Here is a 15,998-nt window from a genome sequence, read left to right on the forward strand (position 1 = left end):
GGACCCACCGACTACCTAGCGGATTATTTTATCAACAAGGATGGTATGGTCGACCAAGTCAAACGCTTTGGAAAAATCCGTTAATACCACCGTTCCAACATTGTGACTTCCTTCTGCGCCTTGATGCAGATGGTGAAGAAGGCTAACAAGGTAATGGGATGTTGAGACACCTTTAACATTGCCAAATTGGCGCTCGTCAATTTTATGCTGAATATCATCGAGGACCCACCCCGCAACAAAACCTTCGGCAACAGAGGTGAGTGACACTGGTCTCAGTTTTTCAGTAGTGGGGGGGTAGTTGCTTAGGAATAGGCACAACTATTGCTTGTTTCCATTGTTTTGGAACTTAACCTTCTGAGTAAGAACTATTTATTATATCAGTCAGGGGCACACTCAGTTCATATACAAACTCTTTTACTAACCGAGGAGGAATTTGATCGGGCCCCGCAGCTTTTTGTGTTTCAACCTGTTGTGAACACTTGGCTTCCACAGGATACACAGATGGTCACTCTTACCAATTGGTGACAAAGGAACAGGTTTTTTTGTAGTGAGTCTTGAGCATGTGGTTTGTAGGTAAAAGGTCAAGGGTTGCATCCCCTCTAGTTGGAAAGTCAGTAAGCTGATAAGTCATTGCCATTAACAATTTGCTGTATATTCATTCTGTTAAAGTCACCTAAGATAACTATACCAATATCAGGATAACTATACCAATATCAGGATACTTTGTTCTTAAATAGTCAACAGTCTTTAACAAATGCATCTTAAGTAAATCCTGATAGGGGGAGTCGGTTACAATAAAAACCCAGGAGGGTGAAAGTGCATAGGAACAATGCCGGAAACTACGTCACGCTATTGTTCGACTTAAACTACATCATTTTTAACCCCTTCCGTTTCCGTTAATACAGCTTTAGTCTCCTCCACCTTCGCAACACGGTACGTGGAGTGACTGGAATCACAATGACAGCGGAGGAGAATACTGGCTGGTCAGACAATTTAATTCTATCAAGCATATGTGATGCGATCAAGCAAAATCAGTCGGAACTCGGAAATATTGATTTTGAGATATAGCCAAATAAAAGAAATATTTCCTTTTGTTTCTTCTTGTTTTGGAAACTCTTTAATTGCTCATATATTTGGAACTGGTTGTTCAATTTCAATGGGGTTTTCTGCAAAATCCAGCTTTGTAAATGTTTTTTACTATCCTGTAAGAAACTGAAAATTTATTATTGCCGAGTTCCGACTGATTTTGCTTGATCGCATCACATATAATACCTGAACAATCACCGTCATTTGATCGATTTACTACAGAATATATTGTATACACAAAATATAATTTTAAAATTGTAAACCTGTTAACTTATATACTTGTGTACTAAAGTATAAGGACACGTGAATAAAATCATGTAGAAGACAAAATGGCCGCTAATCCGCCTATTGTCTAGACTTAAACTACATCTTCCGGTTTGTTACGTAATACTAGGATGCCCATCCCTTTGTATCGATCCCTGATAAACCGCGCAAATTGCTAAAGAAGAAATTCCACGGAGCAGTCTATTAGGGCGAATGTTGACCCAGAGGCATTCAAGTTCATTAGGAACAGGAACATCAATCTCTTTGGCAGGTAACTCAGTACTCACGTAGATAGCAACTCCGCCGCCACGTCTTCTGTCCCGACATTGTGAGAACAAATTGTAACCACTTATGCTCAGCTGTTCATCAGGAATGTTCGGAGAAAACCACGATTCAGATACAACACCAATGTCCACCTCTTGTTGATCAAATATTATCTCCGCTTCCTCAAATTTCTTCACCAATGACTGTGCATTTGTTTAAAAGATGGATGGGAGTAATGTTTTGTTTTCAGATGTGACCGGTTGGGAGTGGGATTGATTGAGTGTACAGGGGATATGAACAAGTGATGATGGGCGAGTTTCTTCACAAGCATAAGCATTATGAGCTAGTAGTGGGGGATGACGATTTCCGCATACAAGAGTGATTTTTTTTGGCTTGTACATGTGTTTTTCTTTTTGTATCAAACCTAACATTCATTAGAAAATTTGGTCGTTTACCAATTGCCATTAAATTAAACAAACACCAAGGAGTTTTACTCGAGAAGATTCTCGATCAACATGTATATCAGTACATAATTTATTTTCTTCATAATTGTATTATATGACACACAAAAAAGCAAGACAATTTAATGAAAGAATATATTTTATAGATAAGCTTATCGTTAGCAAAATAATTATATTAATTTTTTTCTAATATAATGTCATCAAATTGACATTTAAAACTTGATTAATGAATAATGATTTTAACTTTCTTGTTATAAACCATCTATTCCAAAATATAATTTCATATTTACACGGATGGAAATTGTTACAGCCTTAACAATGTTGACATGATCTAAACAGTTCACCACAAAGCTGGAAACGTGGTAGTAAAGTTTGTCAGAGTGCTAGATGCTTTAATTAAGAATCAAGAATGGCATGGGTAATTCCATTGTTTTAAATCATTGGGCCTGCGTATAAAGGATCATATCAGGGGATGAGTGCCGAGCATCGCTGGGGCATGGACAGTTTTGGAAATAAGTCGGGCCCTCGCCCCTCGGATCAGATGCTCGTGTATATCCTACCGCCCTTATACGGTGATGCCATTTTGTTGATTTATGAGTCTGACGTCAAAAAAGTACAGTCAAAATGTGTAATCCATAGCATCATCCCCCATTTTTCTCAATAAAAGTTGAGATTTTTATACCATTGGAAACCTCTAGCTACATAATGTTTATGTACAAAAAATTTCTTGCAGATTAATTCGTTCTTGCAGATTAATTACGTTCTGGAACACCAGAACGAAATTACAACACATTGTCTATGGAGCAGTGTAACACACATAATCATGCTGAACTCGCAAACGCAAAATCAGAATCAACTGAAATTTTGAGAATAAGCTTTTTTTGTGGATATCTACTAAAAAAATGTCATAAAGAGAGGATGCTAGGATCACAAAATGCTCCTTATATTCGGACTCCTACAAATTGATGAGGCTTCGTAGATTTGTAGACCTACCATGTCTACGGGCCAAAGTGGCCCTGGGGCTGGGCGTATAAAATTATTAACAGATGTCGGGAAAAATTAAAACATTCAGCCTCCGAGAGAGGTTGGTTTCTGAATAAACTCCCGTAGATCATGCCTTGATAAATTTAATGTTTACTCTTTCTTGCTTCCAGTATTTTCTTTGAGATAAGTCAGTAGATCAGCCCTTTCTTGCTTGTCTTCTTTCAGGTCTTTGAATACCATCTTAGTTCCAGGTATATGTGGTCCTGTGAAGAATTGCCATAGAGTTTTATCGCCCCAAATACCTGCATAAAATATAAATAAGAACATGATATAATTACATATTAACAAGATATAATTACTGAAAATTCTGCTTGCCTATGAAGGTTAGCAACTATTTTAAACTGTTGCGATTTAGTAGTTCACAGCATCTTGCGAATGGTGGTGAGCTTTGGCATAAATTGCATTGCAAGTGTGTAGAAGAATTCAAATGTCACATATATACTTTTGTAGGTCCTGTGGTCCTTGAGTTATGTGGTAAAGAAGGCTGAAACAACAACACTTTTGTAAAACGTACATAACTTATTAACAACAATAAATCAAGCAAGTTTTCAAAGTATATGATTTGTAGAACTTTTGCAAAACATCAATGTGTTATTTTTCATTTCAATAATATATTGAGATAATGAAAATCGAATTTTTTGGCTGCTTCAACCAACAATACCGCGTCTACCCTTAAACATGCATGACACAAGCGGTGCGGTGTGTAGATGATTTTGAGTAGAGTATTTTGTATAAATCAGTTGCGCTTTCTGTTATTTCTTTGCATGCAAGTAGATTATAACACATGCAGAAAATACCATACCATTCTTGAATTTAATTCACTTTAAAAACAAATAATACCATTATCTTGTGATCTGATGAGATTATAACATCTTTTTAAAATTTTAATTCTATTCGCCAACGAGGCTAAAGCTGAGACTTGGGGAGGGGAGGGTGAAATGTGCAGTCCACTCTCAGATGGCACTTTGACGAGCAGGCAAATGGCCCTAATCTGGCTGCACATTACCTGTCGATCGCACAGTGCATTCATTAATTGCTTTGATTAATCTTCAAATCTCACAACAAATAATTTAAAACTCGCTGCAGATTTACGGGGTATTTCATGTTAAACAATACACAAAACAGATATGTGATCGTACACAACGAATCAGCTGTTAAGTCGGCACCGGTCAATTTTGTTTTATTTCGTGTTTAGAAAATATATATCATAAGCTTTAAAATGGTATATCATTTGACTTCAAACGATATCCAGAAGCGGGGTTATGGATTGTTGAACTCTGCTCCTTCAACAAAATGGTACCTTTTTTCGGTTCTACGTGTGTCTCTTTTTCCACATTGCTGGTAATAAATATCAAACAGTTATAATTGCTGGTCATATCAAATCATCCTCAAGTCAAAGAGGTTCAGGAAAGCTCTCATTGTTAATTGTTGGTTATCTAGACAAAATACACTGCTTTGTAACCCTCCACTTGAACAGGATTTAGCCAAAGCAAACAAAGACTAGAACTATTTAATGATTCTATAGAAATGGGTAGAAGCTTATTATCCTATTCAGCAATAGGATTATTGATTGGTTTAAACGGTGTAAATGAGATACTTGTCGCAACAAATTGAGGTACCTATGAATACGACCTTCACGCACATTTTATATTGTAACTCAGAATACAATTTGCCGACTTTACGGCTCATTCGTAGTGTACGGCCACATTTGATCAAAGATACCTCAGAAGACCTGCTAGTCAGAGAGTCCGCTCGTCAGAATTTTGTGAGTCGCGGGGCTGCTGAGTACTGGGCTTTCTGCCATTTATTTTATAGTATAGATAATTATATAAAAGTGTACTTCAAGGACCAGTGTAATCCCCCACGGATGTGACAGTGAACCTACCTTTCTTTTCATCAGATTGTACATATTTGAATCCTGGTGCTGATCCAGCTTGTCTACCCCATAATCCCCATAGGTTTGGACCTCTTTTGTGTCCCCCTTTCTCCTCTAAGCTGTGACAAAAGGCACAATGTTCTTTGAAGATTATGGCTCCACGTTTGGGGTCACCCACCGGCGCGTCGTCATCGAAAGTCATAGTAGTGGCTGAGATTCTGAAAAAAGACAGAAACATGTTGTCTATATCATATCATAGGCTTACAAACTACGGTATGAATTGAATATGTATACTGTACAGCAGAGTCGTAGCCAGGGCCCCGGTGGGAAAATGTGGCCAATGGAAAAATATGGGGTCTTCGGGTGACAGAGCATGTGTTCATAAAAAAATATGGGGTCTTTGGGTGACAGCGACGCTGATGAAAAGGTGTCTTTACAGCCCTATACGCGTCACCTCCAAAGTGAGAGTGCCTCCCCCCGGGGTGACGACCAGGCACTCTAGCAACAAAAGCAACATTGTCAATTGGTTTCGGTGCAACTTTTGAATGAGCATCTTTTTCATTCAAAGGGTCACCATGGCAACAAATTTTGGGCTATTAAGACACATGAGGCGTCACAATTTGTAAAATAAGACTGGGTTTTCTTTTGTCATGTTTGTTATTTCAGTTTTAAAATTTTTAGTTATTATCTCATAATAAGAGGGGTAATTAGGGGAGACCGGGGATGGAAGTTACATGGGGAAGTTGTTACACCTCTCAATGTGCCAAGCTGGAATAAGAGAGGGCAGGCTAACTGACATCCATATGTTGCCTATACACATCACAGGGGTATACTGCCAATCGCGAGCTTTCTCCATTGTTCTACTAAAAAGTTAAGTCAAAAAAACTTTTTTTGTCCTTCCCTAGTAACTTTCTGACAAAACTGTAATATTGTAATAACTCCAACAACTGGAGGTGCATAATGCTAGCTTGATATGGTAAATATAGTATGTGTAGGTTACTAATATATCTCCGAGTCATGACCTGTAATTCTGCCTCAGGGTTGTGTTATAATGGCTTATGTGTTCAAAACTCCCTATGGGGATAGTTGTTACACCGTAACAACCTACCCCATGTAACAACCTACCCCAATTACATTTTACATGTGTTGAAATCAATTTTATTTCAATTTTCAGTTTAAATATTTCATATGTTAACTGTGTAGTTTGCTTTACCTAGAGCTGCAAATGCTCTACTGTTAAAGATGCCAAGGACCTGGAAAAGGAAGACAGAGAGGGGGAAAACACCTCTTAATATAATGTAAATGGAGGCTGCTGCCCTACGTGTGTTGGAATATGGTGATTCTCTGCGAGTTGCAGCGGCTGACCATAATATAAGAGCATCATAGTTTAATATAAATGAACTTATTATAAAATAAAAATGATCTAAATGCTTCTAAAGGCCTATAAAAGGTCCATAAAAATTTGTAACATTGTAACAACTTACCCGGCATGGTGTAACAACTTACCCGGTATGCGGGGTAAGTTGTTACAAAAAAATTACCTTCATTAATTAATTAGTAGTTAATTAGTTGTTTGATGTTTTCATGTTTTGTATGCCCCAAGTTTTAGTAAACATAATGGGCTAACCACAGACCCAAGATGGAGTGTTTGAGTTCTTTCATTGGAATTATATGGGGCAAAATGTAAAATTTGTAACGTCCATCCCCGGTCTCCCCTACTTTTTGGTAGATGTTTATAAAAATGATCAGTATGTTAAAAACTCTTTCACTTATGAAGGACAATACCGTGCATATTAGCCTATTATCTATGGATGACCTTTGTTTATGCTCTTATTATCTGTTTTCCCTTGAACAGGTTTCCGCTTCTTGTCTCATATCATGCATATCTTTGGTCTGAATTATCTGTTTCCTCTGCATGACTGTAGGCACAAGTATGTACTTTAATAGTAAAGTTGTACTAATTAATATTATTAGGCATTATAACAATATAAAATCAACTCCTATTATTTTCTTTGTTTTAAGACAAAATGTAGATTTTGTGTTTTGATATGAACAATTTTATAAAATTCCGAAAGTATACAGCGCGACTTGTTGAGTCCAGTCTGGAGATGTGTTTAATAGACATGTCTTAATTCGTCTTGGCATAAGTGGTTAGTCAAAACGTTATGCTTAGTAGAAATTATGTCTATAGTTAAATTGCGCTAAGACATGTCTTGATGAAATCAAAGTTATTATTTCAATCTTATGTCTTTAATAGGTCATGAAGTATTATGTCCATTCTATACCTATAATTAAGGCATTACTGAAGTCTAGCTACATACCTTTTTCATGCCATATAGCTATGTCCTTTAAATTAAGAAATTGTGCATGTTTCGTCTGTCGATACGACTTTATGTCCCCATATGCAAGACATGACTTGGGGAATTGCATGAGGAAGTGGCCCAAAAACATCTTCAAAGACGCGTCTTACAATATTTATGCAGTGCAGTTAACAAGGAAAAGGAAGACGAAGAACATAGCAAAGAAAACCACTTCCAACAACCAACTAAACAATAATTTACTCTCATAAAAAAGAGGAGAGGGTACGGGCCAATAATTGAATTTTGAATTTTATTTAACAGGTGCCCTAGCTCGAGATTCTCTAGCTAAAATAAAGGTTTACATTTCATGATTTTACTTTATCTTACATTATCTTGCTGTATTGTATTTCAGCTAGAGCGCCATAAATAGAAACAAGAATAGAGTTTTTCAAAAAGACACAGTTCACGGATCAGGTGTATAGTAATTTGTTCTAACTTTCCATTTTCATATCTAACCTACTCTGCACTGATCTTACAATAAATTAGTGATTTGAGGCATAATGATACCTACATCCTGACTCTGGCTTATAACTCTCCATCCAGCAAGAAACTCATTGAAATACAAACTTTCAAATCAATAGGCCTATCACTATCATGGAATTCAATTAATATACCATGCATATAATAACCTTGGTCCAATAATTATTTAGGTTCCAATAATAAGATGAGCAAACATTACCGGGTAGATAACAAGAACTAAATTGTGTCAGTTGGAAGTATTAAATTGAGTAAATCGCCTGTATCAAAATAGCAGTGTTATTTGTCATATACATGATATATGCAGTAATATGCTCAGCCTTATCCCAAAATAAACAATAGCATTGACCTTACCCACCAATCAGTAAAGCCTATTATAGTAATGGCTCAATCCAATAGTAAACATGCTTAGAAAAAAGGCAAAAAAATAGTCCTGGCTGCCATTGTCTCAATACAAGATAAGATGTGCTAAAAAGTCCTTGTCATGTGGGGCAAGATTAGATAAAGGGATACACACCTGGGTATGAGACATTAGGAATTATTTCCTAGCCTCTTAACCATGGGTTGACGGGCTGCAATAGTTATTCAAGACACAGTGTATGTAAGGGATAAGCTGTGCATATGAGATATGGGTTCAAGTGGGGGGAAATGTTCACTCCGTGAACAAAAACGAGTTTTTTTCTGAGAACAATACAAACAATCTTATCATGACTACAGTGACGCGACCTCGATGGCCTATCAAGACAGATGAGGTATCAAAATTGTTTTTGCTATTTCCGTTTTTAAATTTGATGCAACAGAAATTAAGGGGTGGGGTATGAACGTTTGGACAGTATTTATTGTGGGACATTAGAGCACATAAGACATATCGAATTGCATTCTGAATACGAAGAATGTCCTTCTGATATCAAATAATTTTGATTTTTGAAATTCGCAATGTAATACACATTTTATGGCAAATGATTAAAATTGATATTTTTGGTATTTAACAGTACTCGAAGTAAACTTTATAAATCTGATGATTTATAATTTAAGTGTATGTAGGGGGGATGAAAAGCCGACGATCAATTGAAAATTTTGACTTTTCTTATTGAAGATATGGATTTTTTTTCCCAAAACACCAAAAAAAAAAAGGTCTTTTTGGGAAAAAATCCGTATCTTCAATATGAAAGGTGAACATTTTCAATTGATCATCGGCTTTTCCTCCCAGCTACACACACTTTAAGAATATGTCATTAGATTCATAAAATTTACCTCGAGGACTTTTATATATCAAAAATGTGAAAAATATCACATTTTAATAATTTGTCATAAAATTTGTATTATATCGTGAATTTCAAAAATGAAAATTATTTGATATCAGAAAGACATTCTTCGTATTCAGAATGCAATTCGATATGTCTGATGTGCTCTCATATCCCACAAAAAATACTGTCGAAACGCTCAAAACGCTCATTCCAGATCCCTTAACACAATAGAGGACGGGCTCGTGTCTCAGGTGCCCCATAAATGTTGCCAAAAAATCTCTTCCCCCCTTTATTTTGTCTTGCCAGAAATATCTTGCCCAGTGGCTCCGGAACCGGGGGGCCCGCCGGCCCCCTCAATAATTTTGGTAATGGGGCTCGTGTAACCTAGGGCCCTCCCAAAAATCTGAGGTAAAATTAATAATTTTAGGGTAAAATTAAAAAAAAAGGATAAAATTCATAATTTTAAGGTAAACTAATATTCATAATTTTAGGTATGCCTTTAAGCACTGGAGGTGCACACCCCCTCTCGCACCCACCCCTTCAGCGTTTCGGAGCAGGCCTAACATTTTGCCCCCCCCCCCCCTAAATATTAAAAATCCGTAGCCTCTGTTGCTCCTCACCCTTTTGACTGTCAAAAATGTCTCTTGCCCCCTTTTTTATAATTATGATGATGTCTATGCACCCCTCTAATCCTAAAAGAAATCCTGGCGGGCCTGATTGCTTCCCCGGATAATATATAGCTACGTACCTGGAAACTTCTTAACACAGAATTTGTGATCACACACACTTCCACCTGTTACAGCAGCATCAGCAGCAGCAGCAGTAGTATAAGGATTGTATGCATGTAGGCTACTACGAACAGCTTTTAACGCAACCTTTGATCACGCAAAACTGGTTCTGATGCAAATCGTGATTGTATGTAGATTTATTTATTCACTACATTTACCTGTCATGACATTGAACATGTAGTATAGAAGCTTACTATACACTGAGTAGTCCGCTATGAGATTGTTGCTAGAAATAGTATTACACACACTATTATCTCCTTCGAAGGCTATACAAAACGCTATAGACATTTGACCTGCTACGACATTTGCACGTACGCCACTCCGTTGAATTAACGTGCAGTTGAGACACGTGTGTACTAATGTACACTTACCTTGCCTTGGATTGCCTTGCAAAATATCATTTCGTGATCCACAGCATATTTATAATAAAGACATATTTATAATTATGTATAGGATGATTGAATCCAGGTTTTGACACCAAAGACACCAAGACACAGAGCAAAATCACATGGGATTTATATTATAAAGAGACATAATATTTGTGACCCTCAGCACAACTGAGCCCTGAAGTCGCCAATCATCATTTTTGAGATATTCAACCAAAATATTCTGCTTGAAATTAGCTTTAAAATGATGTATATCATGTCTATAGTACTTGACATTTAAGTAGTGAAAAATCAATAAAACAGTCAATAAATCCTTTGTTTCCTATTGTTTATTGTTAAGTTCGATGGAGCATATCTCAATAGTGGCACTGGCGACATGATCCGGGCTCAGTTGTGCTGAGGGGACACATTTATATAATACTTGAATCTGGAGGTGGGACACCATACATTTAATAAAGGTTTTGTAAATTGCCCCCCTATTCAAATGTTTACTACGGAAAAAAGTTCGCATCCCGGGCATCATCCCACGATTTTCTCAAAAAAAGTTGAGATTTTATTCCACTGGAATCCTCTGGCTACATAATGTTTATGTACAAAATGTTTCTTGCAGATTAATTCGTTTCGCAAAAATATCGTGAAATTTGAATTACGTTCTGGTATACCAGAACGAAATTACAACAGTGGCCTATGGAGCAGTGTAATACACATTTATCATGCATAACTCGCAAAATGGGAATCAACTGAATTTTAGAATTAGGAATAAGCTTTTTCGCGAATATCTACTGGAAAATGTCATAAAAAGAGGATGCTAGGATCACGAAATACTCCTAAGCATAATTAAAATTGAGCAAAAAATCGTTTTATTTTAATATAACTTTTATTTATATGACTAATTTGTTGCTGAAAAAATTAAATGTAAATTTTGACAATTTATTCAATATAAAAGATTAACGCCACATAAAATTAACAATTTGTTTCACGTCCTCACTTTTTGGAAAAGTGAGGAGGGAGTGAGGTGTTTTTTGTTGCTATCAATTGCTTTTTGTCCTTGCCTCTTTCTTTCCCTGTGAAAAGTACAAGAGTAAAAATCAAGAGTAAACAGCAAATATATAACTGTTCCTTTTTTTTTACTTTTTTTTCTTTAACCACAATCTGATACTTGCTAACTACAATTTGCTGTGTATAAATGAGTGACATGACAATTCAAGAAAGTCAGTGACGACACCAGGATTATTATCTTTGAACCAAAGGAGAGGAAAATCCAAGAGGATGGGTGTACACTCAGTCTGTTTTGGCATGGACATCTTAGAAAATTCATTTATATATAAACAAAAGAGGATAGGGGACAAAACACAGCCTTATTTGACACCTTCTTCCCTCTTATGCCTATTGTTTTTCTTTATGTACGTTTTTTGATACTAGAGACCCTATCATTATTAATAATGTCGGATAAGTTACAGCGGTTAAATGAGGATTGAAGTGAGAAACAAAGGTACTCAAACTCATTCAATACCTCGTGAACATGCTGCTAAAAAGTTTTGACATCTAATTAATTATTTCAGTCCGACTGTCTTAGGTTTCCAAACCACGGAAATCAAATTTAATTAATTACTTCCTGTAATTGATTCCTTCTTAGTATTTTCAAAATAATTTAAACTTTATTGCAACATGAAAAAAGATTTCTTAACGACAACACGAAAAAATACTTTCAACTTCACCGCAACACGAAGAAATATTTCAAACTTCCTCAAACACGAAAAAAGATTTCAAACTTCAACGTAACACAAAAAATATTATTTGACACGATTAAAGATTACACAAAAAAATTTCAAACTTCCCCAAACACGAAAAAATATTTCTTAACGACAACACGAAAAAAATATTTGACACGATTAAAGAGTACACGAAAAAATATTTAAAACTTCAACGTAACACGAAAAAATATTTGACACGATTAAAGATTACACGAAAAAATATTTCAAACTTCAACGTAACACGAAAAAATATTTCCGTTTTTACCGCAACACGAAAAAATATTTTACACAAATTTTTTCAACGTAACACGAAAAAATATTTCCGTTTTTACCGCAACACGAAAAAATATTTTACACAAATTAAAATTACACGGAAAAATATTTCAAACTTCTTCGTTAATATTCATGCTAATTAACCACGCCTGTTTCCTGAATATGCAAATTAGCCACGCCCACTTCATTAATATTCATGAGGTCATGAATATTCATAACGTCGATAAAATCTGCCCTACTACTTAAAAAATGTGTTTTTTCATATTATTGTTTCATGTGAAATTAAAAATATACATTATAATTATTACTTTCAGTGAAACTGTTGCATGTTGATGAATCCTTAATTCCGCCTCTGCAAACATAAAACAGCAAACACATTTATAAATTATTCATATTTTTCTATTTTTGTTTTCAAAATACAATGGTTTTAAATTGAGTTGTTCGTATATTTGATCAGATTAAATCTACAAACAGTTCAAATACAATCAAGTTGTTTTTAAAACAAGTACCGTCGGATCCGTAGCGGTCGCTGCGGGACAAGGAATTCAATTTTGCAGTTATGGTGTCTTACTTCAAAAAACAAATAAAAAAAAAAAAATTTCGGAAAAAAAAAATTTCGAAAAAAAAAATTATTAAAAAAAAAAAAAAAAAAAAATTTTGAAAAAAAAAAAATGTCGAAAAAAAAAAATTTTGGGAAAAAAAAATTTCGGAAAAAAAAAAAAATTTCGAAAAAAAAAAAAAAAATTTCGAAAAAAAGATTTCGGAAAAAAAAATTTCGGAAAAAAAAAATTTAAAAAAAAAAAAAATTTCGAAAAAAAAAATTTCAAAAAAAAAAAAAATTCAAAAAAAAAAATTCAAAAAAAGAAAAAAAATCTCAATTTCCCTTAATTCTCTTCAATTTCCCTTAACTTCCCTCAATTTCCCCTCATTTTCCCAAATTTCGGGACAAAACTCTTTTCCAGTATGGGGCCGGTATAGGCCCTCCCCCTCACCAAGTACCATAGCCATGCGACAAACAATGTAGACGTAACAGCATTTTTTAGCGTTTGTTACTAACGGACTAACGGACGCACGGACGGACGGACGGACGGACGGACTAACGGAGAGACATGGTGACTTATAGAGCTGCTACCCGCAGCTAAAAATGCACTTTAACCTCACACCTTTCATAAATGTAGCCTCTTACCAATACCATCAGAGGTATACATGGCTAGCCCACACAGACATTGTATTGATCACGACTAGGTCTGAAAGATGTATTACACCAAGATGATACATGGTCCTGTGTCACAACCTGGGGTACCTTTGTGTTACATAGTAAAAAAATGAAATGTTTCAAACATTTCACCTACACGTCTCATTTGAAGTGGTTCATCCTCCTGAGCATTTTGACACCTTTTTTATGGATATCGGTTAAAAAACGAGAGAGTGCGGGCAAAAACAATCACAAAGTAGGTGGGATTTAACCCCACCTCTTTTTTCCACATTTACAATCATTCTGAGCAAGTATTAGTCTTTTACATGACCTCTGTATTTATTTACTTGGTTTAGATGTCTGGGAGTTAATTTAGACATTTTTTTACTAGATTCAAATTTTTAATGGGGGTTTTAGATCAAATTTACGATACGAATCCCTCCTCCTAATCCTCCTCCTCCTAATCCTCAACCACCCTTGGCACATTTCATGCCAAACGTCATAAGAAAATAATTATAAATTATTTTAAAACAGGATAAAAACATGAGTAATATAGAATAAATTAGTCTCAATTTAAGACCTAATTGAATCTTCTAAGTGAAGGAATACTCAAGCGACACTGTTTTGAAGTCCAAGCTGCACATCAAAATGTAACAAAACCCCCTTTTTGGGTACCCCAGTATATGACACAGGATCACATAATAAGCACTGTTGACCAAAGAGCTTTTAATAGAAATAGAGTGGCAATAGATTATGTAATGCTTTGTTCGTTTGATGCCGATTAGAGTTTGCGACAGGCTATTCATAAAAGTGGTACCATTGTTTCGAACAAAGGGGTTCCGCCATTAAATTGGTCACTGATCCGGCATCATATTAACGCTCTACACAACAATAAGTGACCACAATACAGTCATGTGTAAGGGTAGTCATGTGTAAAGTGGTACCATTGTTCTCATGTATCCCAAATGTGTGCGTGTTTGGGTCTGGAGTCTACAAGGGAGGCTTTAGCTGTCGATGCAATCATCTTTACCACCCACCTGACTTTAGGCGCTTCATTTAAATAAATTGAATGCTTTTGCTGATCGATTACACATCTGAATGTATTAAGGCTGCCATGTCCATATATCTGTAATGGTAATCGCTATACGTATGCATGTAAGTATAAGGGTTATTTGGTGGGAACTGCTAAAAGAATTAGGATCATTGGGTGGTGTTTTAAATTTTCAAAAATATTATATTTTTCAATTTCAGTCCAAAATGAAGATGAATTTGGGCATTTTGCAATGTTACCCTATTTTGGTCTAAAACATGTTGTAAAGCCTATTTACATGGGCTCAAAACTGGAAGGATCCATTGAAATAATGAAGACCATTATGTTGCTCGTGAAATTTGCCACATTTTATTACCAATGTCAATACACTTTGAACAAGATTTATATGCTCGTTAGCATTTGGGGCACTGTGGGCCCGGGGGGGGCAATTCAATATGAAATGGATATAGGTGTAGGGCTGGCACTTTCGCACTAAGGGGCATTCGGTGAGAGCAAAATGTAAAAAATATGGGGTCATTGGGTGAGAGCATGGTTTTTGGCATTCGGTGAGAGCAAAATGTAAAAAATATGGGGTCATTGGGTGAGAACGTGACCTTTTTTTTAAAAGGAATCTTTGGGTGAGAGCCGAAACAGCGCCGCAAAAACCTCGAAAATCGAATTTCCAGTTCTAAATGGCTTCAAATTTCATTGTTTTTTCAAAATAAGTAACAAAATCAGTGATAAATGAAAGTTGCTGTTCAAATTGAACTTGTAAGGGTCTTTGGGTGACAGATCAAATCCAAAAATAGGGGGTCTTCGGGTGACAGAGCATGTGTTCGTAAAAAAATATGGGGTCTTTGGGTGACAGCGATGCTGAAAAGGGGGGTCTTAACAGCCCTACATATACGTCACCTCCAAAGTTGGAGTGCCCCCCCGGGCTGTGGGCTCATGTATGAATGTTTAATACTTAAAGGTTATCAGTGTATCGACTTAGGACCCGGTGACTGCTTTATTTGCTAAGATACGGCCCGGGTGCGATATATAATTTATTTGTAAATTTTGATTCCCCCGTTTTTATAATTCAACACGGAATACAGCAAAACTCAGTAAAAATAAAAAAATTTCTGAAAAATATATCGCGGTCCGGACATAGATAACTAGACACAAGAAATACAATATGCCCTATTGCCCTGTTTCCCGGGCCGCATTTAAGAAGAAGGGATAGACTAAAACACAACAAATGCAATAGCTATATATGTCCCGTTTGCACAGGCATGTATAGATATTAATTTGTCAATCAATCAAGTAAATGTGTTTTTGTCATAATTAGTACTCACGCGTACGAACGTATCAGCAAATTTAAATGCGATTAAGCCTATAATATCTAGGTATCTCAGCATATTATCATCAAACCATGATAAGTAGTAAATATGTTAATTTGATAATATCACAAATACTGTAATAACACTTTGCAAGATAAGAAACAAGGGTAT

At 35.8% G+C, this 15,998-nt stretch overlaps 2 protein-coding genes across 3 annotated transcripts in view; both read right to left on the reverse strand.

The window, feature by feature from the left end:
• LOC140149618 (uncharacterized) overlaps positions 1 to 1,677 on the reverse strand; it is a 37,455-nt gene extending 35,778 nt beyond the window's left edge. Inside the window, exon 1 of the mRNA XM_072171698.1 lies at positions 1,638 to 1,677. Within this exon, the coding sequence (XP_072027799.1) occupies positions 1,638 to 1,677 (40 nt within the window). The remainder of the gene's footprint in view (positions 1 to 1,637) is intronic.
• A 460-nt stretch (positions 1,678 to 2,137) lies between these two features.
• LOC140150458 (cytochrome c, somatic-like) lies at positions 2,138 to 10,145 on the reverse strand. Of its 2 annotated transcripts, none has more exons than XM_072172477.1 (3): positions 10,026 to 10,145; positions 5,005 to 5,213; positions 2,138 to 3,361 (listed from the first exon to the last, which is right to left on the reverse strand). In XM_072172477.1, exons 2-3 carry the CDS (start codon positions 5,195 to 5,197, stop codon positions 3,210 to 3,212), a joined length of 345 nt encoding a protein of 114 aa, XP_072028578.1. In that variant the 5' UTR covers positions 5,198 to 5,213; positions 10,026 to 10,145; the 3' UTR covers positions 2,138 to 3,209. The 2 variants fall into 2 exon arrangements, with proteins under 2 accessions (XP_072028578.1, XP_072028577.1); XM_072172476.1 differs by having other exon boundaries at positions 9,828 to 10,135.
• Positions 10,146 to 15,998: the final 5,853 nt, after the last annotated feature.

The sequence above is a fragment of the Amphiura filiformis genome, chromosome 4 (genome assembly GCF_039555335.1).
Source record: "Amphiura filiformis chromosome 4, Afil_fr2py, whole genome shotgun sequence".
Taxonomy (NCBI): domain Eukaryota; kingdom Metazoa; phylum Echinodermata; class Ophiuroidea; order Amphilepidida; family Amphiuridae; genus Amphiura; species Amphiura filiformis.

Excerpts from the sequence above, each read along its gene's own strand:
- LOC140150458 (XM_072172477.1), bottom strand. The coding sequence starts at position 5,197 with ATGACTTTCGATGACGACGCGCCGGTGGGTGACCCCAAACGTGGAGCC. Across the intron at positions 3,362-5,004 it reads ACAATCTGATGAAAAGAAAG|GTATTTGGGGCGATAAAACT; the intron begins GTAGGTTCACTG and ends TATTTTATGCAG.